The sequence below is a fragment of the Protopterus annectens genome, chromosome 12.part0, assembly GCF_019279795.1.
Source record: "Protopterus annectens isolate FY-2018-M chromosome 12.part0, PAN1.0, whole genome shotgun sequence".
Classification (NCBI taxonomy): domain Eukaryota; kingdom Metazoa; phylum Chordata; order Ceratodontiformes; family Protopteridae; genus Protopterus; species Protopterus annectens.
In genome coordinates this window covers 370,813,457-370,841,177 of record NC_056746.1, presented here as the reverse complement: position 1 = coordinate 370,841,177, position 27,721 = coordinate 370,813,457, and the positions used below count along the sequence as shown (strand labels likewise).

The 27,721-nt window shown below is 43.9% G+C and overlaps 1 protein-coding gene across 1 annotated transcript in view; it reads left to right on the top strand.

Moving 5' to 3' along the window:
- The window catches only part of GTF3C1 (general transcription factor IIIC subunit 1), a gene marked incomplete in the record, with an annotated part of 1,808,906 nt that overhangs the window by 556,381 nt on the left and 1,224,804 nt on the right, over positions 1-27,721 (top strand). The window contains 1 exon segment of the mRNA XM_044089472.1: positions 99-301. Coding sequence (XP_043945407.1) covers positions 99-301 — 203 coding nt within the window.

The following is a 27,721-nucleotide window of genomic DNA, read 5'->3' as shown; positions in this document are numbered from 1 at the left end:
TAACAGAAATTAAAAACACTTCAAAACTTTTCTGCTTGATTGACGTTCTTAGCTATATTTTTTAGCAGTTAACAGCTATTTCTGCATTTTTGTTTTAGGCTCAAAGTAGCCCAGGCTCAGGCTCAGGCGCTGGCACACCAAGCACAGGTGGAAAGTGAATGTGAAAACCTCTTCAAGGATGACTGCTCTTTTTCAGGAGAAAAAAATGAAAAATCCTCTCATCAGTCTGAAAATCGATTGACTAACAAAACAGATGAGAAGATGGGCATCACACCATTAAAAAATTATAAGCCTGCCATAGGTAAAAAAAAAAAATTACACACACACACACACACACACACGTGTGTGTGTGTGTGTGTGTGTGTATTGTTTCTGTCATGTATTCATGTAGTAATTTAGCTTATTGTATATATACAACATTTTATTCAAGCTCTGGACCGAGTCTGCTTACTACTATAATTGAGATACGTTAGAAAGGGCTTTGAAGTGTTGTGCCTTAAATCCTTTATGTTTAAACGTCATCTGTGAGTTTTAGAAAATAAGCTGTTGCCTATTATGTCTCCATTGCTGAAAAAAAATTGAGGTAGATGATATTTCTCAAATAAAAAAAAAAAAAAAGTATTTTGTTCATCGGTTCATTGGTTCATACTAGGCTAATGACCACCAGAGACTTTGCAATCCTAGCTGTGCAACCCAACTCAGTTTTGTCCCAGAGTTTCTTGGCTGCGTAAATTTGGTGGGGTGTGTTAGTAAAGAGTTAGCTAAGGGTTATGTGGTAGAGTAATGTCGGTTGGGGATTAATTTACTTATTGTCCACCTCTATCCATCAAAGACATATGGAGGTCAGGCCAGGGGTGAATTTGCAATTTCCCATCCAGTGATCAAGATCCTTTTTGAATAGGGTCAGGGATGAACTCTGCTTCACATAAGTAGGGAGTTTATTCCCTAGGGGATCTTTTGAGACACATCAGTCTTCCACCATGTTCTATTTATGTCGCAGGCAAAGTTCAGGTCCCTGGATCAAGTGGTGTGGTCCTGGTGCTGTTTCTCTTGTGGATGTGCAAGAGATCCATAAGAGGTGGATCTGAGGATGCCTCATATGCTAGGGATAGATCACCTGTTAGTAACCTGTTGGAGACTGAATACAGAGATAGGACCTTAAGGCAATCTGCATAGGACAGGGTGTTTGTACCCTGGATTCCCCTGATGAGAAACATTTGAGGATGTTCCAGTTGTTGCACGTTCCTGGCTAGGTGCATGCCAAATGGAGCATTGTACTATATGATGGGTGTGGTAAGGGCTGAACAGAGTGGTGCTATTACTTCCTTGGACTTTTTTTTTTTTAACAAAAAACATCTTTATTAAATTATCACATATGATGTAAGAAATCTATCATTTGTATAAATGAAAAATAAACATCGACACCACTTTAGATGCAAACATTATGCATCACAGACACCATTGAAACAACTGTAGTTATCCATCACTTGTAATCCAACCAGTCATTGATAGTTAAGCATATTATACAGCTCATTCATATACTGACTTCCTGTAAACGTCATTCCTTCTCTGCATATATTGTTCCCACAATTCCTGTTTTTTCCTATGTAGTTTGCTCCTTCCCTTTTCTAAAGATCCCAGTTCTAGTTGTTATATCTCTGTTGCTATATTCACTACTTCGAGTAAAGTTGGTTTAGACTTTGATTTCCATTTTCTACTAACTCTTTGTGTCCAAACATTACCACTTCACAGCTGATGACATACTGACTAAATATTTCAATTTTCCTTAGAAACTTTATTTAGGAACTGCTGTGTCCTATTGGACCCACTTTATACTCGCACAAAACTGTAACTGCTGTCCATTTATCGGTTGTTTTTTTATTGATTTATCTGATACTCATACTCTACAGCAATACATTAATATGCATTTTGTAAAACTGCTGTCCAAGTTTGACCTGAATTAGTTGTCTAATTTTTGTACTCTGGTGTAAATCTAATTTTGTATGTTCATTGTGGAACTGTAAATGTATTGTAATTCTGTTTTGTAATTTTGTCCCTGGGCCTTCGCTGAAAAAGGACGTGTCCAGTCGGACTTTCCTGATAAACAAATGTAAAATAAAATAAATTGCTTTTTTTGGCAGACACCATAATAAGACTCAGCAAGGCTCTGCTTTGTCTAGGCAATTCCAATTCTGTATCATATCTCAAAAAATCTCCCAGTCAGTCCAATCTGCTCATCCATCATCCCTGACAGAGCGCTCCACAGGGAGTTTTTAAAGTCTGCCTACTCATTACACTCCCAAAAAATATGTTCCCAACCATTTTGTTTCTTCCCCGTCATACCTCCAACATTTGCTGTCCACCTGAGGAAAAATTGTTTGGAGTCTGCTTGGGGTATAAAAATACTTATGTAAACGCTTCCAGGCAAAGATCCTAAATCTTCCAGATTTTGTTGCGTATTTGGGAGATATACATATACCCCCCCCCATTGTCTCTGTGAATTTGCTTATCCAATCTCTCTTCTTAATCCTTTTTAAGCTCCTCTGATTGATTCCTCACTATTTCTTTTTTAAAAGCAGCATCTGTTCTAGATTCTATTAAAAATAGTACCAGTGCTGGTCTTTCATTTAAGACCCCCCCCCCCTATTTCTTTCTCTTTGCCTGTACTCTGATATGAATCATTGATAGTGAAAGCAATCTCTAACTTGCAGTCTAAATAAATTCTTGGCATTTTCTCATTCTGTTACCTTTCTGTTTCTAGTTATTTGCTCCCAGTACCTTGGTTCCTTTGCCAGTTTTCTCCAATAAATTCCAGCCCCCTATTGCCTATTATTGTATCCCTAACTGCAGTCATCCCTATCGGCAGGATCTCGTGCTGGTTTAGTTCTTAAAATGCTTCCTGTTATTTTATGAATATAATATTGTATATGATTGTTGTTGTTCTTAAGAGTCTGCATCCAGATCTCATTTGCCGCTCGGACATGGTCTCGTTCTTGGCTGTGGCTAAGTATTCTTTTCATCTTTATAGCAGAGAAGTTTTTGCAAAAAAAAAAAAAAAAGCTATTTTCATAGCTATTCGTGTGTTTCTTTGAGCTGCGTTTGTGGAAAAGTTGTTTTTTTCTTGTCTTAGCATGTTTCTTGTGGTATCCCACCAGCTGTTTCCAACAGGCTAGGCCCATTTCAGTTAGAGGACCTAGTCTGTCCCCTCGCTTACCTTTGTGTGCTAACTTAACTTCTCTTGGGCTAAGACCATTTAATTTAGAGGAACTAGTTCTCCCTCTTGACCTTGTGTTCTAGGACAGAGGTCTTTGTGGTGTACTGTCTGTTTGTTATGTTCCCGCGCTTGTGGCTGATTGACCATTGGTCTGGTTGTTGGGTTAGTGCCTCAGTTTTTGTAGTGACTATGTCTAAAGATACTAAGAAGCATAAGCCCTCGGGCTTTAAGAAGTGCACGAAGTGCAGTTATAAGATGTCCATCACTGATGGACACTCTGTTTGTGTGTACTGTCTGGGAGCGATTCACCTCCAGGAATCGTGTAGTTTTTGTCATGCTTTTAGCCCACGTGTTCTTCAGGAAAGGAAGAACAAATTGATTTTGAATTGACTTCTGATACCCTCCGAGGAGGGTTTGGAAAGTGCTTCCAGCTTTGTCTTCTCAATCTAAAGCTAAATCTTCTAAGGCAAAAAAGCGATCCCCGGCTCCATCAGTATCCTCAGAGCCGCCGGAGAAAACAGCTAAATTTTCGATGACCTCCTCGGCTCCATTGTCCTCGGGGCCGCAGGAAGTGTCAGCTTCTATGGAACCTGCTTCGGCTCCTATTCTCTTGGAGCCTGTTTGGAGCTGGTCACCTAGCATTAGGCCGGTATCTCCTCCTCGCAGGTCTCCTTCAGAGAGGAGGTCTCGATCTCTTTCCCTATCCTCTAAATCCTCCAGGACCTTATCGGATGTGGATGTTGATAGAGTGGTGCAGAGACTTCTTCAGTCACCAGTACTGGCTAAATTGTTTTCGGCTCCGACCAAGTCGGCCCCAGAGCTGGTCCCTCTACCTACATCGATACTTCCACCTCCGAGCGCATCTGAGCTTTCGGAGCCGGAGTGCTCTGCTCTGTTTGATGTCCCTAGGTCGGTTCCGACAGCTCCTCCTGGCTTATCAGTTCCGACATCCGCTCCGACTCCAGCACCATCCACAGGGTTCAGGACTCAGGATTCCTCAGTCGGACCCAAGGAGGGAGGCTTCGGGACACCTCTCGGCTCTTAGTCTCCCTCTCGGTGCTTCGGCGCGGGGAAGCCTGACTCCTGTCTTGGCTTCGGACCTGGTCCCTTCTGATCCAAGGTCTTCCATGGCTGGTCGACCTTTGGACTCAGGAGGACCAGCTTTAGAGGCCATGTGGAGCGAGCTGGCCAGGTCATCAGCGGCATCATACGGTTCGGTCACTCTGTCCCCTACAGCACCAGTGCTGGTCTCTGATTGCCCTCTATCTCTTGACAGCGGAGCCCCAAGGCCTCAGGGTACCCCCTCGAGTGGTCCTCATATTTATGAGGGCCCCTTAGAGTTTTTGCCTGAGGAGCCACCCAGAAAGAGAACATGCAAGAGGAAGCACATAGATTCCCAAGATGAGTCTCTCACGTCAGACCCCGACCTCGAGGAATCTGAGGGCTCCCCTAAGTCATCCTTTGAGGATGTTTCTTTCTCTGACATCCTAGAGATTTTGAAGCAAAGAGGTGACTGGCCATCCAAAGCCCCCTCCGAAGAGGAGTCTGTGTTCCTGAAGGCCTTTAGTGCTCAGCCCTCCGCCTCCTTGGGTGTCTTCACCCTTCGATGAGCTTCTGGATCTGGTTTGTCGAAGGGTGTGGGAAACCCCTGACTGTGTGGAACCAGTCCCCAGGAGACCCAATAAATTTTTGTCTGCCCCTTCTGATAAGGAATTTCTATCCAAGGGAGTCCCCTGTGGATGCCATGGTGGTGGCAGCGGCCACCAAGAAGGAATTGGCTAAGACTTCTTCCACTGTCCATCCCCCTAAGGAGGAGTCTAGGACTATGGACCGGTACGGGAAGCATATGTTTTCTTCAGCGGTCTTTACATTGCGGTCACTGAATTACTTATCGCACTTTACACGGCTCCAGATAGATCTCCTAAAGGAGCTTGGAGATAAACGGGTAGTGTTTCTGAGGCAGTGGCTCAGAAAGTCAACGCTCAGATGTCTACCCTGAATTCTATTGCAAACTCCTCCCTGAGGCTGATCTCTCATGCAGCCGAGGGAGCGAGTAAGGCAGCAAGTTCAGGAGTTGCTCTTAGGAGACATGCCTGGATACACCTTTGTCATTTCGGGGAGGCCTTCAGGTCTACATTCAACGGCGCCCTGTTTGATGGTTCCTCTTTGTTCGGAACCAAGGTGAAAGACACACTCACTAGGTGCGAGCAAGAGGGAAAAACTCTGTCTGCCATGGGAGTCTGTTTTTTCCCTTCCCTCTAGGCCTTATCCCAAGGCCCAGAGGGGTGGGAAGATGTGGTTCAAGAAATCACAGAGGTTTTTTCCCGATGCAGAAGGTGAGTCCCCCTCCAGAGGCAGGGGAGGGGGTGGTTATAGACGCTGCCCTAGGGGCAGAGGAGGCCCTCATAACTCGGGAGACCGCAGTTCCTTTTGTGGTTCTCCCTACCGCCGCTCCTGATGGGAGGCCCAACTGTGTGTTTTCGGAGCCAGTCGGGGGTCGCATCTCACTATACCCGGAGGCCTGGCAAGGTATCACCCAGGACCAATGGGTTATACAAATAATTTCCGGAGGATATATCATTCCCTTCTCGTCAACTCCCCTTCCAGTCAAGAAAATCCCGGATGTTCCACCCAGTCAAAGGGATTCCGCAGCTTCAGAGGTTTCAAAGCTGCTAGAAAAAGGAGCCATCCAACATGTCCCCTCAGACCAGATCGGATTAGGGACTTACTCCAGATTCTTTTTGGTGCCGAAAAGGACAGGGGACCTGAGATCCATTTTGGATCTCAGCCGATTAACACCCATGTGCAAAAGTCCAAGTTCCGAATGGTCACGTTGCAATCTATTTCTCCCATTGTTGGGAAAAGAAGTGTGGATGTGCTCCATCGACCTTAAGGATGCTTACTACTACATAAAGATGGAAGGGCATCCAGAAGTCACCTACGCTTCCGGCTGGGAGCCAGTCACTTTCAGTTTCGAGCCCTGCCCTTTGGGTCTCACCACAGCCCCACAGGGTGTTTACCAAATGCATGGCAGTGGTGACTGCTCTTTTGAGATATCAGGGATTCCAAGTGTTTCCATATCTGGATGACTGGCTCCTTACTGCCACCACCAGGCATCTGCTACTTCAGACCAGAGATGCCACTATCAACCTATGTCAACAGTGGGGCATCACCTTGAACTGGGAAAAATCTGCCTTTTTGCCCTCGCAGCATGTCACCTTTATAGGCACTGAAGTGGACACCGTGCTCATGCGGGCGTTTTTACCACAGGAAAGAATCAGAGTTTTACAACAACAGATTAACGCCTTGCTCCCTCTGAGGAGAGTGAAGGCAAGATTGGTCCTCCAATTGTTTGGGATGATGGCTGCTACGATTGTTAGTTCCCCTGGCAAAGTTATATATGAGGCTCCTTCAGTGGCTACTCTTCGCCCAGTGGACTCTTCAAAGTTGTCCACTTTCTCACCCTATTCTGCTCACAGACAGGTGCAGACAGGATCTCAGTTGGTGGCTTCACATCGACAACCTCAATGCGGGAAAACCCTTCGTTCCTTCGCCTCCGGTTGCCATGGTGACCACAGATGCCTCCCAGATGGGGTGGGGGGGGCATTATCTAGGCAGGACAGTCCAAGGCACGTGGCAAGAGCACAAGATGCATCTGCATATCAGTGTCCTGGAGATGAGAGCAGTGCTACTAGCACTGCAAGCACTTCAAAGCTTTCTTCCTCTCGGGACTATTGCAATCCATTCAGATAATACGTTGGTGGTATGGTATCTGAACAAACAGGGAGGAACCAAGTCGTATCCCCTTTTCAGAGAGGCCATGCGAGTGTGGCAGTGGACAGTGTCTTCGCAACGTCTTCTGGTAGCAACTCACATTCCGGGGAAGTCCAATATGATCGCAGACAGGCTAAGCAGAGCTATTCTGATGCCTCACGAGTGGTCCCTGAACTGTCAAGTTGCGGAGCAGATTTTCTGCAGGTGGGGGTCAGCCTTGCTGCAACCTTTTTGCCAGCCCCCTCAATGCCAAATGCAGCAGTTACTTCACCCTTATCACCCCTCAGGGGGAGTCACCCAGGGATGCTCTAGTCCACGATTGGCCCTCCGGTCTACTATATGCCTTCCCTCCGATTCCTTTGCTGTCAAAGGTTATTCAGAAAGCGCAATCCTTGGGAAGCAAAATGATTCTGATTGCTCCACACTGGCCTCGTCAGATTTGGTTCCCCTTTCTCCATCCCTATTTCATGGACGCTCCTTGGATTCTGGACCCACAACCAGACTTACTGACTCGTATGTCAGGGCAGCTCCATCCCTCTCTTCGGACCCTCCAGTTGACAGCTTGGCTACTCCACTTCCGTCATTAGTTAGGCTTCACCATTTTTCGCCGCATGTGGTTCATATTCTATCTTCCTCTCATAAGCCTTCGATCAGGAAGATTTATTACAGCAAATGGAAGAGATTTTCCATCTGGACACATGCCAAACAGATTGACCCTTACACAGCTCCAGTCTCGTCAGTATTGGAGTTCCTCTCTATGCTTTTCAACCAGGGATCAGCTGCCTCAACCATTAAAGTCCAGTTGGCGGTGATTTCTACCTTTCACGTCGCAGACGAACCTAGTCTAATGGCACATAGACTCTGTAAGGCTTTCCTGAAAGGCACTTTGTTGCTTCGTCCTCCTGTCTCTGAACCTGTTATGCCTTGGGACTTAAACTTTGTTCTACAAGGTCTTACTTCACCCCCTTTGAGCCTGCAGCCACTTGTGATTTAAAATTCTTAACTTGGAAGACTGTCTTTTTGGTAGCCACGTAGCCATCATGTCAGCCAGACGTATTTCGGAGCTTCAAGCTTTATCAATTAAACCACCTTATTTGATTTTTCATAAGGACAGGGTTTCTCTCAGACCAAATCCTTCCTTCCTTCCTTTCTTCCCAAAGTAGCGTCAGTTAGTAACCTTAACCAATCCATTGAATTACCAGTGTTTTTTCCTCAGTTCTCGAACAAGGCAGAATTCAAATTTCATCAGTTGGATGTGCACAGATAGTTACGATTTTATTTGCACAGAACGAAGGACCTCAGAAAATCTGATCAGTTGTTTGTTTCATTTTCGGAAAACAGAATTGTGTCTCCTGTTTCCAAAGTCACGTTGTCTAGGTGGATTTCCAGTTGTATTTCTTTCATTTATACTTCAGGGGGAAGAGATTTACCGTTCCTAGTGAAGGTTCACTCTACCCGGTCTGTATCTACGTCTACAGCTTTACAGGCCAGATTGTCTATGGATGATACTTGTGCTGCGGCTACTTGGGCATCTCCTCACACCTTTGTTACTCATTACAAGTTAGATGTGGTATCTAGAGGCAGGTCTTCCTTTGGTTCCACAGTGCTCAGGAGTATATTCCACTGAGCCTCCCAGGATTTAGGTGCTGGGGACGCTGTCCCACGGGTATGAATGTAGGCGAGATTGGACTACATAACATCAAGAAGTTATGTACTCTCCATAACGTTCGATGTATGTAGTCCATCTCGCCTCACATTCTTACTTACCCCTTCCACCTTCCCCCGTCCTGGAGGATCTAGAGGTTAGGCCTGGTTTCAGAATTCCCTTCATTCTTGGTTTGTTCTTCCTTCCTTAGGTGTTATGCATGGAGAGTGAGTGCTGGTGCTCCGCAGCAAACTAGATCTGGGGATAGAGAGCAGTGCAACATGGGATACCATCTTAGCCCAGCCAATTGAAAGACTTCGAGTTAAAGTATGGTCGAGTCGGAGCCGACATTCGGCTCCGAACCCACGGGTAAGAATGTGAGGCGAGATGGACTACATACATCGAACATTATGGTGAGTACATAACTTCTTGTTTTCTTTTTGTGCTGTGTATAGAAGCCTTAACTGTGTTGCTCTAAAATACCCCCTCAAATTGGGTAGTCCTAGTTTGCCTTGTTCTTTTGGAAGAATCAGCTTATCTCACTTGACCCTTGCCGTCTTCCCCTCCCAGATAAAATCCATCAGCTTTTTTAATTGCTATCCACAGCTTCTTCTCTGGTTGATAAAAATATGCCTGACCTGTGTATAAGATTAAAGGGACTAAAAACATTTTAATTGCTTGTATCTTACTACTGATATCCATATAACAGGGCCTCCAGTTTCTCAGTTTTTGTGTTATCTTCTGTTTAGTCTCAATTTAGCTGCCACAACAGATTCATTTCTAATTCATACCCCTAAATACTTCATTTTATCATGTCCCCATAAATATGGATAGTGTTGGACCACTTCATGTGTGGGTACATAATTTACCACTGTCGCCTGTTTTAGCTTCATTAATTTTGTATCCTGAAAAGATTTGGAACTCTCTAAACATGTTCCATAAAACTGTAATGTCCTTTTCTGGTTTTGTCATGTATAAAATAATATCTGCAAACAGAGCCAGCTTTCCTTGACTGCCATAACAGTTATATCCTTGAATTTCTGAGTCCCTTATTTTCTTTGCCAGTGGTTGTAAGTATAATACAAATAACAAAGGAGAAGAGGACACCCCTGCCTGGTTTCTCTACTCAAGCAGAAATTATCAGAGAGCACCCCACCTGCTTTAATTTCACTTCAGATCCCTCATATATACTCCTAATTAACCTTATAATTGTATCAGGGAAAACAAATGCTACCATTGCCCTGCTCATGAAGTCCCCAGTCTGTTCTGTCAGATGCTTTCTCTGTATCAAGCTCCACCAATAACAGTTGTATTTTCTTACATTCTGCTTCTGTCTGGATCATCACTGTTTTGTTAATGTTGTCAGATATTTGTGTCCTCTCCACAAAACCACACTGATCCATATCTATTAATTTTGTTATCACTTTTGTCATTCTTTTATCCATTATAGACATAAACACTTTGTAATCATGGTTTAGTATGGAAATGGGCCTGTATGAAGCTGGGTCCGATGGATCTTTACCGTCTTTTAGGTATTACAACTACCACTGCTTTCTTCTAGGATGCTGGTACTTCTCCTCTTAAAATACTGTTAAACAAAACCCTTCCAGATCTTTCATTTTTTTCCCTCCTAGCTTCCAAACTTCCACAGGAAAATCATCTATTCCTTGGGACTTTCATGTAGATTGGTTATACATAGCCATTTTTATCTCATCTCCTCGTATCCTAACTGTTGGTAATTGAGGCTCGTCTACCTCTAACCCTGGCATATTTAATTCTTCCATAAACATTTCCATTTCTACCTTTTCTTGATTTCCATATTTCTCTGCTTTATACAAAGTTTCATAAAATTTCCAAAGTATTTCTAATACTTCTACAGGATCTCTTCCTTGTTATAGGCTTCCCTAAGCTTGGGGATGGCCCTTTCCATTTTTTGTTGCCTGAGTCATGCTAAATAAACATTTTTGTACTTTGGAATTATTAAAAAAAAATTTGCTTAACAGCAATCTTTGTAAAGTCAAGCATATTATTGAGGTAATCCCTTATTTTCCGTTTAGCATTCTGTAGTTCTTCCTCTTCTTGTTCTGAGAGATTCCCCCTATTTTGCAGTACTTTAACATTTGACAATCCCTCTAAATAATTTGTATTACTTCTTAACCATATCTCCCTTTCCTTTATTTCCACCCTAGCTTTAAACTCCACTTTAATTTTATCCCACTCCCTAGCTATATTTTCAAACGAAAGTTCTGTCTTCTGTAATAGCTCCTGAATTATTTCCAAAACCCATTCATGAAATTAATCTCTCCAGCAGATTGGTGGGAAAGTGCCAGTGTCTCGTTTTTATTTCATTACCTTACGTTTTATTTTGGTTATTATTGGCGCATGATCTGAAGTAGTTATTGGGTACGTTTCAAGACCTTCAATTAAATGCACATGTTCCTGGGAGATATAAATTATATCTAGCTAATCCCGTTTTTTGTATCTGGTAGAATAATATGTAAATTCACTTTGAATTCCTTATACTGAATTCACATCTTCCATGCCAAACATTTTCATAAATTTCATCAAAAATCTACCCTCCTTTGTATATTTCCCCTTCTAGCCCCCCCCCCAGACACATCTTCACTGTTGCAAATCAAATTCCATTTCCCATCTATAAGTACTGTTCCTTGCTGACAGCTGATTATTTCTTCCAGAATTTTCTTAAGCTCTGTTTATAGCAGGTTTAGGTGGAATATAGATACATGCCAGTATAATTTTCCTCCCTTGCCAGTGGCCCCATAGTACTGTGTATCTTCCATTATTATCTTTTTTTTGTTTACTCTTCTATCATTATTGGAGCTCCTCTTGCAATTAATATAAGTACTCGTCCTTTCCTTTACCCCAGATATTCCGCTGAATAACCATCCTGAAAACCTTTATCAAATTCACACGATCTGAAGTAGTTAACTTCATTTGATCAGCAACCTGTGGGTATCGGATCCGACCTGGCAGCTTTCCAAGCTAAAGATCCGAGCTCTCAGCTCCTCCCCCTTGCCCATAATACCCTGCTTCCTCCCTCCAGTCCTCAGATCTCATTTGCCGTGGCTTCTGAAGCATAAGGGACGAGCTCTTAGCGTTTTAGGTGAGAGGAATTTAGGAGTATTTTTCTTAGAAAAATAGCGATTTTGGTGTGTGTGTATGTGTGTGTGAGTATAGTTGACCCATAGTTTAGTTAAACTGTTTTTTAGTTATTTTCAGTAGTAAAATTAGTATTTTCCCTTCCCCTTACTGTGTGTGTTAGGGTGTGTGCTTGTGTGTGATGGCCGAGGGACCTAAGGCCATTTTTTCAAAATGTGCAGAGTGTGGTCATAAGCTGTCCCCAGCGGATGGCCACACTCAGTGCGTTCTTTGCCTGGGGGTAGCCCACTTAACATCAGGCTGCCAGATTTGTGCGGCCTTTAACCCCCAGGCTGTGAGGGACAGGAGGAACAAGCTAATCCTGGCGGGACTCTTGCCCCTGGATTCTTCTTCTTCCTCCTCTCCCTCAGTGGCGCCAGTCGCAGCTGCGACTGTCCAGCCTTCAGCTCCCCCCCCCTGGCTGGGACTCAACCTCCCGCTGCTTCCCAGGGAGAGGGGGACTCTTCTAGTAAAGAGAAGAGACATAAAGAGAAGGAGAGGGATAGGTACAAGAGCCATAAACGGCAGGCCGAATCAGCTTCTTTGGCTCCGCCGGCTAAATTGACTTGTTCCCCCATGAGGGTTTCCAGGTCTTCCCCCTCTCGGCTCTGTTCTCCACGCTTCTCTCCGGAGCCGGAGGAGGAGTCCCGGTCACCTTCGAGGTCGTCTAGGCGGCCTTACCGGCCTGCCTTGACGACTTCTTCCAGGTCTACCAGGAGTCTGTCCGACATAGATATGGACCGGATGATGTGTCGATTCCTGCAGGCCCAGATGCAGATGGGAGTGCTCCTGCCCCCCCCCCCCCTCCGGGAGGGAGCTCGGCCCCTTTCTTTGCACCCATTGCTTCTAATTCGGGTTTTGGAGCTGTCGGATCCGAGTCGTCTCGGAGCCGGGGAGTCAGCGCCGATAGTAGCTGCTACTTCGACGCCGGCCTTACCCTCGAGTTTATCGGGTCATCTTTTGGATTCGAGCTCTCAGGGCCGAGAGCCGAGCTTCGGATCCGCAGGGGTGAGTGCGTCTTCGGCTCCGTTGCTGTCAGAACACACTTCCCTTTTGGGTCCGATCGCATCGGCTCCGACACCGTTCCTCACGTCGGAGCTGAGGGGACTGCTCTCTGAGCCATGGGAGAGTGGTTCACATTCGGCTTTCGACGTGGTGGAGAGGGTGCTGTCGAGGAGTTCGAAGTCCCCGTTCTGTGCTACGGATCCACCCTTCACTCCCTCGCATATGGGCCTGTCTTCCATCGTCCGGTCCCAGGGACAGCCTGCGTCTGCACCCCAGTTAGTTCCCGTAGAGGAACAGGACCCTGTTGGTGAGCCCTCCTCGGAAAGTCCCGCCGAGGAGGTCCCTCACAAATGAAAGTGTAAGAGGAGGCACTTGGACTCCCCCGAGTCCCTCACCGAGGACATGGACTTGGAGGAAGGGGAAGGTTCCCCCAGGTCACCCCCAGAGGACGTCTCCTTTGGAGACATTATGAAGATGCTGCGCATAAGAGGGGGGTGGTCAGCCCAGAAACCTTCCTCGGATGAGTCTGTGTTTCTGGAGGCGTTCGACGCAGGCCCATCTACCTCTTGGGTGTCCCCCCTGGTAGACTTGATTACTACCAGGGCTTGGAAGGAGCCAGACACTGTGGAGCCCAATCCCTAGGAGCCCGGATAAAATTCTCAGTCCCCCTTCTGACAAGCCGGCGTGGAATAAAGGTTCCCCGGTAGATGCCATGGTGGTGGCGGCTGCCACCAAGAAGGAACTAGCACAAGAAAGTTCCTCGGTTCATCCTCCTGATAAGGAGTCTCGGACGATGGACCGCATTGGAAAGTGGATGTTTGCTTCAGCCACTTTTTCTATAAGGGCACTGAAATATCTGGCACACGTCATTAGGCTTCAGAGGGATCTGATAAAAGAATACGCTGGGTCACCCCCACAGTGCATGGCGGCCGAGGACAAACGGACCTTCTCAGCTCGCATGGCCACTCTAAAGTCAATATCTAACACTTCTATATGGCTTCTCTCCCATGCCACGGAGGGGGCGGCTAGAGCCAGCAGAGCAGGGGTTGCCTTGTGGCGCCATGCCTGGCTCTGTCTTTGTGAAACCCTTCAAGGCGTCCTTCACGAATGCTCCCTTTCCCTTTGACAGTTCTACGCTATTCGGCAAAACTGTCAGCGACACGCTACTCCAGAGCGAGAAAGACAGGAAGACGCTGTCTGCCATCGGAATCCACTTCTCTGCTCTTCAAAGGTCCTTCTCAAGGAACCAGAGAGGGCAAAAGAAGATGTGATTCCGGAAGTCTCAGCAGTCCCGTCCCGCTCCGGACCCTTCATCCTTCAGAGGCAGAGGAGGACAAGGTGGACGCCTGCCCAGAGGCAGAGGGGGGCCGAGGAATTTCGGGTCGAGAGAACCCTTCTCCGACCTACCCATGCAGCAGCCCTGAGGGGTTGCCCGACTGTCCCTCTCTGGAGGCAGTCGGGGGGTGTTTTTCGGAGCATCTAGCAAGTTGGGAGTCCATTACTACAGATCGCTGGGTGCTCCGAATAATATCCAGAGTTACTCTATTCCCTTCCTGAATCTTCCCCAGTTAGCGAAGTGCCTCCCCGATGTCCCACCCAATCAAAGGGAGGTGGCGACTTCAGAAATAAAGGAGTTACTAGAAAAAAAGGGCCATCCAGTACGTCCCCCCAGAGCAGTCCGGGTTGGGCAATTACTCCAGGTTCTTTTTGGTGCCAAAAAAGACGGGGGACTTGAGGCCAATTCTCGACATGTCAGCTTTTAACCTGTTCATTGCCAAAGAGAAATTCCAGATGTGGTCACTCTACAATCTCTTCTCCCCTTTCTGCAGGAGAATGACTGGATGTGCTCCATAGACCTCAAGGATGCATACTACCACATTCTCATGGACAGACGATCCAGGAGGTTTCTCTGCTTTCGGCTGGGGGCCAGTCATTATCAGTTCAGGGTTCTTCCGTTCGGCCTCACCACAGCCCCCAGGGTGTTCACCAAGGTCATGGCAGTTGTGGCAGCCCACCTGAGACTTCAGGGAATGCAGGTCTTTCCATACCTAGATGACTGGCTCCTCACCGCCCCCACCAGGCATCTACTCTGTTCTGCCAGGGATTATACTTTACTCTTGGCCCATCATCTAGGCATTACCATAAACTTCAGGAAGTCGTCTCTTCACCCTGTTCAAGTTCTGGATTTCATAGGGGCCAGGATAAACACGCTTCAGTCCAAGGCCTTTCTGACAACGGACAGGTTACGCACCTTGTCATTCCATGTTTTAGCGCTTCTACAATCCCCAGCCCCTCCCGCAGAATTAGTCCTGAGAGCTCTAGGATCCATGGCGGCAGCCATCAGCCTTTCACCTCTTGCTCGGCTACACATGAGAGTCCTTCAATGGACCCTTCAGGTACAATGGTCCCTCCTCCTTCACTCTTTGGATACACCAATTCCCCTAAGCAGGGTTTGCAGGAACTCCCTTCTTTGGTGGCTCCATTCCCGAGAGCTTCGGGAAGGGAGACCGTTCGTGATGCCTCAACCCCAAACCACGCTGACCATGGACGCTTCTCGCCTCGGGTGGGGGGGGGCATTGCATGGGCAGAACCGTCCAAGGCACGTGGACCCCTGTAGAGACCGTTCTGCATATCAATGTCCTAGAGATGAGGGCGGTGCTTTTAGCATTGCAAGCCCTTCAAGACCTTCTTCCTCCGGGGACTATTGCAATTCAGACAGACAACATGGCGGTGGTCTGGTACATCAACAAACCGAGAGGAACCAGGTCTTACCCTCTTTGTCAAGAGGCTATGAGAGTTTGGGAATGGGCGATTTCCACCAACCGCTTTCTGATAGCAACACACATTCTGGGTCGGTCCAACATTCTAGCAGACAAGCTGAGTCGTTCTATACTCGCAGCTTACGAGTGGTCTCTAAACCCCTTAGTAGTGAAACAGATTTTCCTCAAATGGGGTCAGCCTTGCTGTGATCTCTTTGCGTCTCCTTCAAATGCAAAATGCAGCAAATTTTTCGCTCTAATTCCCCCACCGGGGGAAGAGTCCTAGAGATGCTCTGGTTTATGCTTGGCCACCTGGTCTTCTTTATGCTTATCCTCCTCTTCCGCTAATGACAAAATTTCTGCAGAAAGCTCATCGGTTGGGGAGCAAAATAATCCTCATAGCTCCATTCTGGCCTCACCAGATCTGGTTCCCGTACCTGCGATCTCGCATCATAGCTCCTCCTTGGATCATAGATCCCATTCCGGATCTTATCTCTCATCCTTCTGGATTGCAAACTCCGAACATAAATGACCTCAAGCTCACGGCTTGGTTGATCCAGTTCCACTAGTGGCTAGAACTCCTGGTATCTCGTCTTCCGTAAAATCTATTCTGGTAGCGGCACATAAACCCTGTACCAGGAAGATCTACAAGAGTAAATGGAAGCGTTTTTCCATCTGGGCCAAACATAGGGATTTGGACCCTTTTACGGCTCCCATTCCAGCAGTTCTTGATTTTCTGTCCCACATTTTCCACCAAGGGGCCAGTGCTTCTACTGTCAAGGTTCAGATGGCTGCCATTTCTCATTTCCACATCGGGGGCAACCTTGGTCCCTTAGCTTCCGCTAAGATATACAAGACCTTTTTGAAAGGCACTTTTCTGTTGAGACCTCCGGTCAAGAATGCGGTTCCCCCATGGGACTTCATCTTAGTTCTTCATGCACTAACTGGTCCACCCTTTGAACCTGCAGCTTCCGTTGACTTAAAATTTTTATCTTGGAAAACTGCTTTCCTGATTGCAATTACTTCAGCTAGAAGTGTATCTGAACTTCAAGCCCTTTGTACAAAACCCCCGTACCTGGTCTTCCATAAGGACAGAGTATCTCTCAGGATTAATCCTTCATTCTTGCCTAAGGTAGCCTCCGAGACCAGTATCAATCAAACCATCAATTTGCCTGTTTTCTTCCCCAACTTTCAAAACAAAGGGGATTACAGACTGCACTTGTTGGATGTGCATAGACAATTGCGATTTTACTTGCATAGGATAGCTGCTTCTCGCAAATCGGAGCAACTTTTCGTGTCTTTCGCTAAGCCGTCCTTAGGCAAGCCAGTTACGAAAGTTACCTTAGCTAGATGGATATCCCACTGCATCTTACATGCGTATACAGCTTCCGGTCGGCCAGAACCCTTGGGGGTTCGTGCTCACTCTACCCATTCTATGGTTACCTCTGCAGCAATTTGGTCAAGAGTTCCCTTAGATGACATCTGTTCAGCGGCTACTTGGGCCTCTTCTCATACCTTCATTTCTCATTATAAGCTGGATCTGATATCCAGAGGTAGGGCAGCCTTTGGCTCCGCAGTGCTCCGGAATATCCTTCCTTGAGGACCTCCCAGGTTTTTGGTAGCTGGGGACTCTGTCCCACAGGTTGCTGATCAAATGGAGTTAACCACTTCAGGTAAAGAAGTTATGTACTCAGCATAACATTCCATCTGAGTAGGTAACTTCATTTGTCAGCAACCGACCCCCCCCTCCTTCTCCCTAGCCTGTTCCGTGGTCATTTTCATGACGGAATGTTTTCCTTCTGTCACGCATCAGGTTAGAGTTTCTCTTTCGAGTATGTTTGACTGTTGTTGGTTGATAAATTGGCAAACTCGATCTGAGGACTGGAGGGAGGTAGCAGGGTATTATGGGGAAGGGGTAGGGGCTGAGAGCTCGGATCTTTAGCTTGGAAAGCTGCCGGCTCTGATCCGATACCCACAGGTTGCTGACAAATGAAGTTACCTACTCAGATGGAACGTTATGGTGAGTACATAACTTCTTTAGTTCTTTCCAGGTGTGTCTCCTGTAGCAAAGCTATTTGCACTGTACATTTGTTTAATATAGCTCACTACTCTTTCTTTTTTGTACTTATCTGTAAGACCATTTTGATTGAAAGACATTACAGAAAGCATAATTTTCTTATATAGTTATTATTACTACTTTTATGTATAGCTGCTTTTTTATTAAATGTCTAATTCCAACTTTTATATTGCATACATATGCTGTTTGGCAGGTTGATCTTTTATACAGTTGTTTCTTGTCATATCCATTTGAGCCTATGTCACAACTTACAGAACGTTTTGTTTTATTGAAAGCCCTCAAAAAAAATCCTCCCCATTAGCCCCAAAGACTTATTAATTTAATAACACACAAAACTGTGTACATCTTCAGATATTGAAGTTTTTGCTTCCTAATAAGAACAAAAGTTCTAAACCGATAGCCACACAGGCTAGAGTTAACCAAAAAGAAAGGTTAGTCATGCTAAGATGCATGGTACAGCCTAGGCTTTTAGTAAGTGCTGTCTGGTTTTGTTTTATCTTCATACCTCTCATAGCTGAGAATACACTTGAATACTTTCAGTAAACACTTTCTCCAAGCCAGTTCTCTTTATCAGATTGCCTTTTAGTGACATGCAAACCAGACACAAACCTGTTAAGGATATTTTGTTTACCAGAAAAAAAGTCTTGTGCTATTTAATATTATTTTCTATTTACGTTGTATATAATAAACTTGTAACTGGATAAAGCCTAGGGTCCTAACCCAGTCACTTCCCTATGCAAGTGTGGGAAAAGTACACAGATTTCTGTTTCATCATGTTTTCTTAACCAGACTTCTCTCCCCCCTTTTTTACATTGTAGTGCCTTCATCTCTTAAAACTGAACAAGCAAAAAGAGAGAAGGGAGAAAAAGAAAACACAAAAGCACATTTTTATATTAGAATCCAGTTACATAAAAAAAAAAAAAAACTGAGAACTTTACTTCAAGCATTAATTGGTTTTATCTGATCTTTATAGCTCTCCCAGCTGGGAAAGTCCCTGAATGCTTTCAGACTACATTATGTCCTAGCCAATTTTTTTTCCCTCAGCCAGTCACTCTCCACCAGACTGTAGCAAGTTTCTCTTTATCAGATAGTCTCCATGGAGACATGAGAACCAGGCAGCCAGTATCTCTTTAACACATTGTTGCCATGAACATGACGACCAGATGCAGAATGATTACTGAGCATACATGTATTTGCTGGAGAAAAGCCTTATAATATTCGGTGTTATTTTTCATTTACTTGCTCTCTCTTAAAACATGGTACTAAAGCAGTTTAAGATCTTTAATGCAGTCATTCCTCTATGCAAGAATGAGAAAAAGTACATTAATATTTCTTTTATCAGACTTTTTACATTGCAGTGCCTACATTTCTTAAAACCGAACAAGACGTAAGAGAGAAAAAGGGAGAAGGAAAAGGAAAAAAAAAAAAGAAAAACAGCACCTGCTTGCAGTCCCCATTACACTTAAAAATGGCTGAAAAAAAATACTTTATAACATGCCACAAGATTAGTACTGTTAAATAAATCTGTACTTACAATTAACTTTCTCTCTCTTCTCTTCCCCTCCCCAAAGCACTTTTCCAAACATTAATGACATGAAGTAGGGCATATGCTTTAGAGTCCCCCCAGAAGTCCAACATATTCTGAAAAACTCCAATATTTCCAGACTTTCTTGTTCTGTCATATTTCAGAAATATAATTATTGCATTGTAATCCCATACTATGTTACTGATTTTATTACTGTTTATCTCCGAAATCCTGTTTCTGTTTCATTTCCAGTGTACTCCTGATTCTTGTAGTGAACAGTCATGCTCACTTCCTTCTCTCCAACATTTTCATTTGAAAAATTTGAAAAGGTTTCACAGGTATAGTCCTTCTGTGGTCTTTATTACCAGAAGAACAAGAAGCAGGATCTCCTTCTGTTTCATATCTTACTTTTTGTTGGACAACCTGTTGTATTTCCTCCTTAGCGTGTACTTCATCAGAAAATGATTTTGTCCCCAACTGCTTCTTTCCAGGGAAGAATACCTTATAGATAGTTGGGTACAACAGTTTCACTTTCACATCTCTTCCTGAGCAGTCTCATATTCAGCCAGCCTTTTCTTCATTTCAACCTCTGATTTTTGCAGCTTTATCATCTCATCTGAATATATGTTGAAAACTTATTCATTGTTTCCAGCCTTTAGGTGTTTGTGTTGATATACTCCATTTTTTTAACCAGGTCTGTCTGCAATTGTCTTGTATTTTTCTGTAGATTATTAGAAGCCATGTCTGAAGGTTACATTACTTTTTGCTGAACAGCTGCAGAACTTTCCCCAGTCAGTGTTCCTTCCTCACTTTTTGTAGCTGATTTTTATCCAGGTTGTCTGTTTGTTTATTATTGGTTTCCAGGCAGTGCACTTACTAGCCAGTTACTGAAGTGTACCCATAACGACACGTCTTCTGGCATTCTGTGCCGAGTTTCTGTTTTCACACTGGGAGAGCTAGAAACAAGCTGTTACTCAATGTGCAACCATCTTAGAAGTCCTACTTCCTTGGACCTTGATGCCATACTCTTGCTTATGAGATGGGCGACGTAGAATGATTTTCTTACTATCTTGGCTATGTGTTGGTCAAATTCCAGATTACTGTGTGTATATGTTCCCAGATCCCTAACTATTGGGTCCACTTTTAGGGGGTGTTTTATGAATTAAATAATTAGCTCGGGTGGACACTTTCCCAAAGAGCACTATAATGAATTTCTTTGCTTAGGGTTCTAATCCATTACTTTTGCAACCGTTATTTGTTTGTTAGACCCTTTTGTAAGGTGGTGGTGTTGCAGGGGAGGAATCTCTGATAGCTCCCAATTTATAGCCATCTTTGAGCTTGGTGAGCCAGAGGCCTTGGACATTAGCCTTGACTTTTGAGAAGTAGATGCTAAACAGGAATGGGCCCAGCAGAGTACCCTGGGGGACTCCACCGGTGACTGGCCTGTTGATGGAGGTGGTCTTGCCGATCCTGACTTATTTGATCCTATCTGTAAGCCAGCTGGCAATACAGTGAGTTACATGGGGATTTATGCCTACTTTTGAGAGTTTGCCAACAATACCAGAGTGGGGTATTGCATCGGATGTCTTGACCAGGTCAAGCTAGTCAATATATGCGCTGTTTTCCCCTCATCCTCAGGCATGGTGACCTTCTTGAAGAAGTCTACAAGATTAAGTAGGCAAGACCTTCCCTTAACAAAGCCAGACTGTGATGGGTCTAGTGACTGTAGGTTGCCAGTGTCCTTTTTGATCATTTCCATGGTAGTTTGTTCCATTGCTTCGCATATTAGACTTGTCGGACTGATGGGTCTTTAGTTCCCGGAGTCTGTTGATGGTCCACCCTTACGAAGAAGATGAGGAAGGATGACTGTTGCAGATCTCCATTCACCTGCCATGTAGCCTGCTTTGAGGCTGTAGTTAGAGTGCCTCAAGTGGTCCTGCTAGGTTATGTTTAGGCTATTTAGGAGGGAACTGAGAATATTGTTGAGGCTGAATGAAGCCGCTAAATTTATCAACCAGTAGATTTGCTACATAATCCTGGTCAATGAAGGTTGTGCCATTACCACCCATTCTGAACACTGCTGAGTATTACCTTAAGATTCCTGACATAGCTGAAGAAAGACTTATGATTTTCCTTAGCCTGGGAGGCTGTCCTGACCTTGTAATTGGCCTTGTTGGACTATTAGACCTTTTAGTTTATTGTTTATTTGAATCCGAGAACTCTTGTCTCTATGATGCTTGCTCTTACTGAGTTTGGCCATTACTTTTTCTCTTTTGTTATATAGCCCGTTAAGGGAAGGATTCCAGCAGTATGGTTTGCTTTTGGTGTTAGATCTGGATTTACTTCTGGTAGGTACTGCAACCTCAGTGCAGCAATTTCCATGTTTGTATAGGGTTTCTGTAAATAATTCTGCAAAATTAGCAGTATTTCTAGGGTTTAGAGGAGCTGTGGATTTTGACAAACCTGGGGTTATTCAGATATAGTTTGCTTTAGTATAGTTCTTAACTGTTGCATGGTTAGTTGGGTTTTCCTGGTTGATTTTTATTTTGAGGGAGTCAGCTCTGTAGTCCAACTTCGCCAATGAGGACATGACATGGGGGTAATGCTTTCCCATGTTGGCAAGTACCAGCTCCAGTATGTTTGATCCTCTGGTTGGAGAGTGCACTATAGCCAGTGCAAGGTGTTTGTGCTGATGTAACGTCTAGGAAACATGCCTGTGAGTTAGAGGCAGTGTACTTTTCCCATTTTATAGAGGGATAGTTAGTCTCCCATGTGTAAGGTATTTGGTTGAATAGTAAGCACCTCTAGTAGGTCTAGTTAAGAGTTGTGAGCTTTGTGTGTCATAGAGGGCGACCTGTAGCTGGCCGGTGCATGGTAGGGAACCTTGTCTGTGGAGACTTTGATATGGATGAACTCCAGAGTATCATCCTGTTTAACCAACCTAGAGTTATATTTGCTGGTAGAGTACATTGAGATACCCCCACCTTTAGCCCATGTCTGTGCTGCTGTTGGTCTAAATGTGTGGAAGGCACAGGAGCCTACGTTCTGTGACTTTAAACCAAGTGTGGATAACAACACAGATGTCTTCATCCTCCAGAGTGAGGAAAGTTTGTAGATTGTGGATTTGTTTTGTATTTAGGCTCCTAGCATTGAGCAGTAACAACTTAAGGTTGCTTTGATTTTTTTTCTATGTTGCTAGTTTTGTCGTTTTGACATTGCCTAAAAAATGCTGTAAGGGAGTGGATAAAGGTTTAGCCAATATATGAAAGCCCAGGGAGAGAACATGCAGACCATCCTTGGCAAAGTAAAGTGGTATGTTAACCATATCCTCCCATGTTGAAAGATATTGGATTCCTCTGGAGTGACACGAGCCAGTTATCAAAATCAATCTTTTTCTGTTCATAACATTGCCATCATCCTTAGTGAAAGTCAAATACTGCTCAATGCAGTACAGGTCGGTGATACATATTCAGAGAGATCCATAATGTCTGTTTTCATATAGTCTAGTGATGTGCGCCTCAGGTCATTTGCACCCACATGAACTGTGATAGAATCATATTTGTACCTGTGATGCAGTGACTTGCGTGCGTGCATGATATTGCTGATCCTAGCTCCAGATAACCAACTTAAATATTATTGTCTCCTTGTCTAGCCTGGTAAAGTGTTTGCTTGCCTTATGGGCTTTGTTCTTGGAAGATCATTGGCTATAGGCTTATGTGTAGTATTAGGTTTTGCTTTTGGTATGTGCTTTAGTGATTGCTGAGGATAGATGTTGCAGTTTGACAGTTTAGGCATTTGAGATTTAGAAAGTTTTTTTTTTTTTTTTTTAAGTGCCTCAGCAAAAGAAGGTATATGTGTGAAGGATGTAGTGTGTGTGTTTTTTGACCAGCTTATTTAAGTGAGATTTTTGCCTCCAAGGAAGTTATGTATGTACGTCTCTCACATACTGTTTGTTTCTTTAAGGATTAAAAGGTTGTCTGAGTACAAGACAATTGCTACATTCTTAGGATGCCCTATTCTACCAAGCTGGCCACAGAGATGTTAGGAAATTCAAATCCATGTTGTCGGGACCTGTATTAGGGTTGGGCTATTATGGTTTACAGTCTTGGCTTTACAAGGGTCACCTGAGTGGTGTGTAGGGTGAAGGCTAGATGTTAGTGCTATTATTCTAGTGCTGTATGATACTGTCTAGGTACCCGTTTAGCTCCACACAAATCCTTTCTGTGTTATGGGTTAAAGTAGCTCAGGAGTATATGGCTCCTTTTGGTATCAGGGGACATAAGTAGCACAGAAACTGTCCACTCAACACTACCAACATGCATGTGCTTCAGAAACAGGAGTCATACTAGTGTCAACATCTGTCCAATGTGCTTCATACTGAGCTTGGTGCACCTTACTGTACACCAGTGTGGCAACATTAGTGTAGTTCTATGGCTGCCGTATCAGCCAAAGTCTTTATGTGGATACGGACCTAAAAGCCCACAGTTTTATCAGAGATGCAAACTTGACTGATAGTGCCAGCAGTGTCAGTGCTGTTTGCTCAAACAAAATCAGAATTGATAAAACAACAATGTTGCCGTTTGTTTTTCCTGTTTGTCAATGTGAGATTAAGCCTCCTTAAACCCTGAAGTACCGATATGGTTCTACCTTTGTTGCAAGCAAACACTGAATGTGATCAGATGTGTTTAAAGCAAGGGAGCACAGTATGGCATGGAAGACTGTGTGCCCCACAGTAACAGCGCCATGGGCATTGGAGGGGACACATCAAATACAGCTTATGTTCCAATGCTCAGTAGAGTAACATGAGTACAGGACATAGTAATGTATCAAGACATGAACATGCCTGTGCTGCCTCAGGTTTAGACTACATGGAGCCATGTATCTTGTCTGTGTTTTGGAAAGATAAGTATCTATACCTGTGCATTACACACACACACACACACACACACACACACACACACACACACAGACACACACACACACACACACACACACACAGACACACACACACAGACACAATAAGGCAACACGCTTGCTTCTCATTATAGATTCCTGCAACAGCACACATTTTTAGATATCATTGGGCATACTCAGTACACTATATGTCTCCACATGGCCATGTAGTACAGTCATTCTGGACTGTGAAAAAGGAAGTAACCTAATCTAAACATATTACATTAGTGGCAGAACTGTTGCACACCAACTTCATCAGATGAAGGTCAAATCTGAAGGTGCAGAAATGCATTTTATTAGGAGTGACTTCTAAGTGTGTCCATATGTCTTTATATCTCGGACTACATGGACTTAGATGTCCCCTTTTAACAGATATAATGTAGGCTCATTTGGGAAATCAGTATTTATGGGAAGATTTATTTTTGAGGGAAATATGCATCAAGGGGACCCTATGTGGTGCACTGCTGTCTGCTTTTGAGCTGCTTCATTGATGAATCAAGCTAGTTACCTAGGTAGTAATCATTTTTCCCTAATTTGTGCATCCCAGCATGCTATTAGGGGTGGTAGTGCTTCGTTATCTGGAAAGGAGGCCAAGCATACACACTACTTTCCTGATAATGGAGGACATAGCTGGCAGGGAAGTGAAAATCCTGAACCCTGCCCATGGATTCAGACTTAGTGTAGACATCTCCACAAAATTGACCAAAAACTGAAACACAGATCATCTGCTCCAGGTTCCCTGCAAATGTGTACTACTCACAAATCTAGCAAGTCTTTATCATGTATCCCACACTCAGGCTTTTCCCAAACAATGGGTGTCATTGGCTTAGGATTTATTCTAGGCTATTCAAAAACTTCAGCCATTCTGTGTTCCCTTTATGTCAAGAGTCTCTTCTGGTAAAAGAAAGATCCCTGTCATAAGAAGGTAGAGGATGACTGCATTGAGTGAGGAGGAGGAATATGATTATTCTAGCCAAATTTCCTGTCTCTTTAGGATATGACAGTGACAAGGTAGACACTTTCCACTGCCCTACCCAAAGAGGAAGTCCCATTTGGAGACATTTTTGTAAAATGAAAGATTTTTTAAATGAAAAGTCAGGAAGGCATCAAATGTCTAAAACAGATTCCTTGATGTATTGGGCCTGGATTCCCCTAATCCTATGGCTTTTCCTTCTATTTTGGTGGCTTTGGATGATGTTTTGCTGGTAGTTTGTAATGGATTGGAAACGCATTCCTAAAACCTTAAAACAATGACGGATTCATTCAGATCCAGGAGGTCCTGTAGGTTCCCTTTATAAGAGCCATATGACAGATCTTTTGGTGGTGGTTTTGTATCCAGAGGAGGGGTTACAAATTGTTTCCTGTCCACAGTATGGATCCAGAGGAGGGATGCAAATTGGTTCCTGTCTGCATTGTCCAGCCAAATGACAAGGGAAGCAGAGTGCTAGGCCATTTGCCAGTCTAGCCTTCAGAGCTGTAAACAGCCAAATGCATATAGCAAAATACCAGATTGTTCTTCTAGATCAAATCAAGCAGAAGATTGATGAGTTGTCCTGATGAGGACCTGAGAGCAGCATTGTTAGAACTTATCCGTACCACTAGTTAGGTGGCAGAACACTCCAGTGTGGTTATAATACTGTTAAAGTATCTAGGTTGACTTCTATGGATTCAGTCTTATGAAGGCATGATTGGCTGAGGTTCTTCTTGCCAGAGGATGTCACAGTGCAGCTCCTCAGTTCACCAGTGGACAAGAAGCTGCTGTTTGGGAACCTCACTAGTGAAACAATAAGAAAAAAATGAAAGAAAGGTTCAACGCTGTGCAGTGTTGTATAGGTCTTTTATTTCTCCCATGCCTAGGTTTGACAGGAACTTCCCCTCTAAACTTGGTTCTTACTGTCACATGCAAGATAAAGGTAGGCCACCAAAAGCAAAAAATGGACCAATGTAAGGGAAAAATAGTAGGGAGAGCACAAAGGTAAGACTGGGATGCCACACAAATCTCCCATTTTAAAGAGCAGCCCTAATTGTATGGTTCTTCCTTTTACCCAAATCCTTACCCAGCCCCACCACCCTCCCATCCCTAGTTGTAAAAAAATAAAAATATGGAAGGGGTAACCCAATGCATAAGAAACTGAGGTCATTACAAAAGTCAGATGGGTGTCAGAAATCATTTCCCAAGGTAAGAAACTACATTTCTTAAAAATGAAGCATACTGGTATCTCCCCCGAGTCAAAATAACAGATGCATTTAATTTTTATTTTATTTGGTCAAACTTGGTAAACAAAGGTCAGTCAGTAGCCCCCTTTTCAGCAGATGATCAGGGAGAAAAGCTCCATTGTTGCATCAGTTCTACAGACAATGCTTTATATGTGTATGTATACTATATATATATATATATATATATATATATATATCTACATATAGATACAGAAAAAAAAATATATACAATAGTCATATGCAAGTTATGTACATAGAGCAACAATGCAGTCAGTCGAATCTGCAAGTTATACATGCTGTAGTGGGGTAGAACAGACCCCATACATTGGAAGAGAAAACGCTGCAGTAATGAAACTTTAACAAGAAAAATCATGAGTGTTTGGTTAATACAAATCTTTTCCTATGCTTTATGCAAGATGTAGGAGAGGAAAACCTTTAAGAATATGGTAGTGTTTTAATAAATCTTGAAGGACAAGTATTATTTGAAAAGGCATGAGATGTTTTGTAGAAAGGTGGAGATAAGAGGAAAATAGATGAATGGGGGTTTGTTAGTAAGGGCAGTTTGAAGGATGAGAAATAAGATATTGAGATGTGGGAAGGGGATATAAGATGCTCTTGTGAAGATTTAGGTCATGTTTAAGTAATGAATTATTTGTGTTTATAAGTCTAGCCTAACCTCTGTTTCCACAGAGGTGTTTTCACAGAGTAGTTTTGAACCTAACCTGGTGATGCATAAGTTCAGGAATTTCTCCAGGAACACCTGCTCATAGGGGTAGTATAACTTGTTCTTAGGAAAGAACAAAACCAATAAGAGTTTTGTTTAGGAGTATTTCTGGTTCCACAACAGGAAGGGCTAAGGAGAGCCAGTCTTGACTTTACAAAACTCAGTACTCAGTTCCCAAATTCAGAATGTTGACATTACAGGTCCTGCTACCACTCCTGTTTCCACAGACCCTGATGGTTACTTTAAATCTCATCCTCACTTTCATATACCCTTTCACAAGGATAATGCATGCTTCCCCAGTTTTGAGGCATTGGCTTTCATTATCAGTTTACCTCCTTGGCCTTTGGAGTGATTACTGCTCCCGCAGATTTCATAAGCTGCCTTATTCACATGCTGTCACAGAAGAAGGTACTCTGTGAATACTCCTCTGTGGAAATAGAGGTTAGAATAGACTTACAAATGCATAAAGAAACCATAAACTAAACCTAATATCTGTTTGGAGCCAGCACTCCCAGTCCTTGGAAGAGATTATTCCTGTTGTACAGTGGATATCCTGGAATTGGAGTGGTGGTCTACCTCTGAAAGACAGAACCATTCAGTCAGGAACCTCCCAGTTAGACACTAGAACTTCAAGGTCCAAGACGTGGGATTCATTCCAAAGGAAGATGC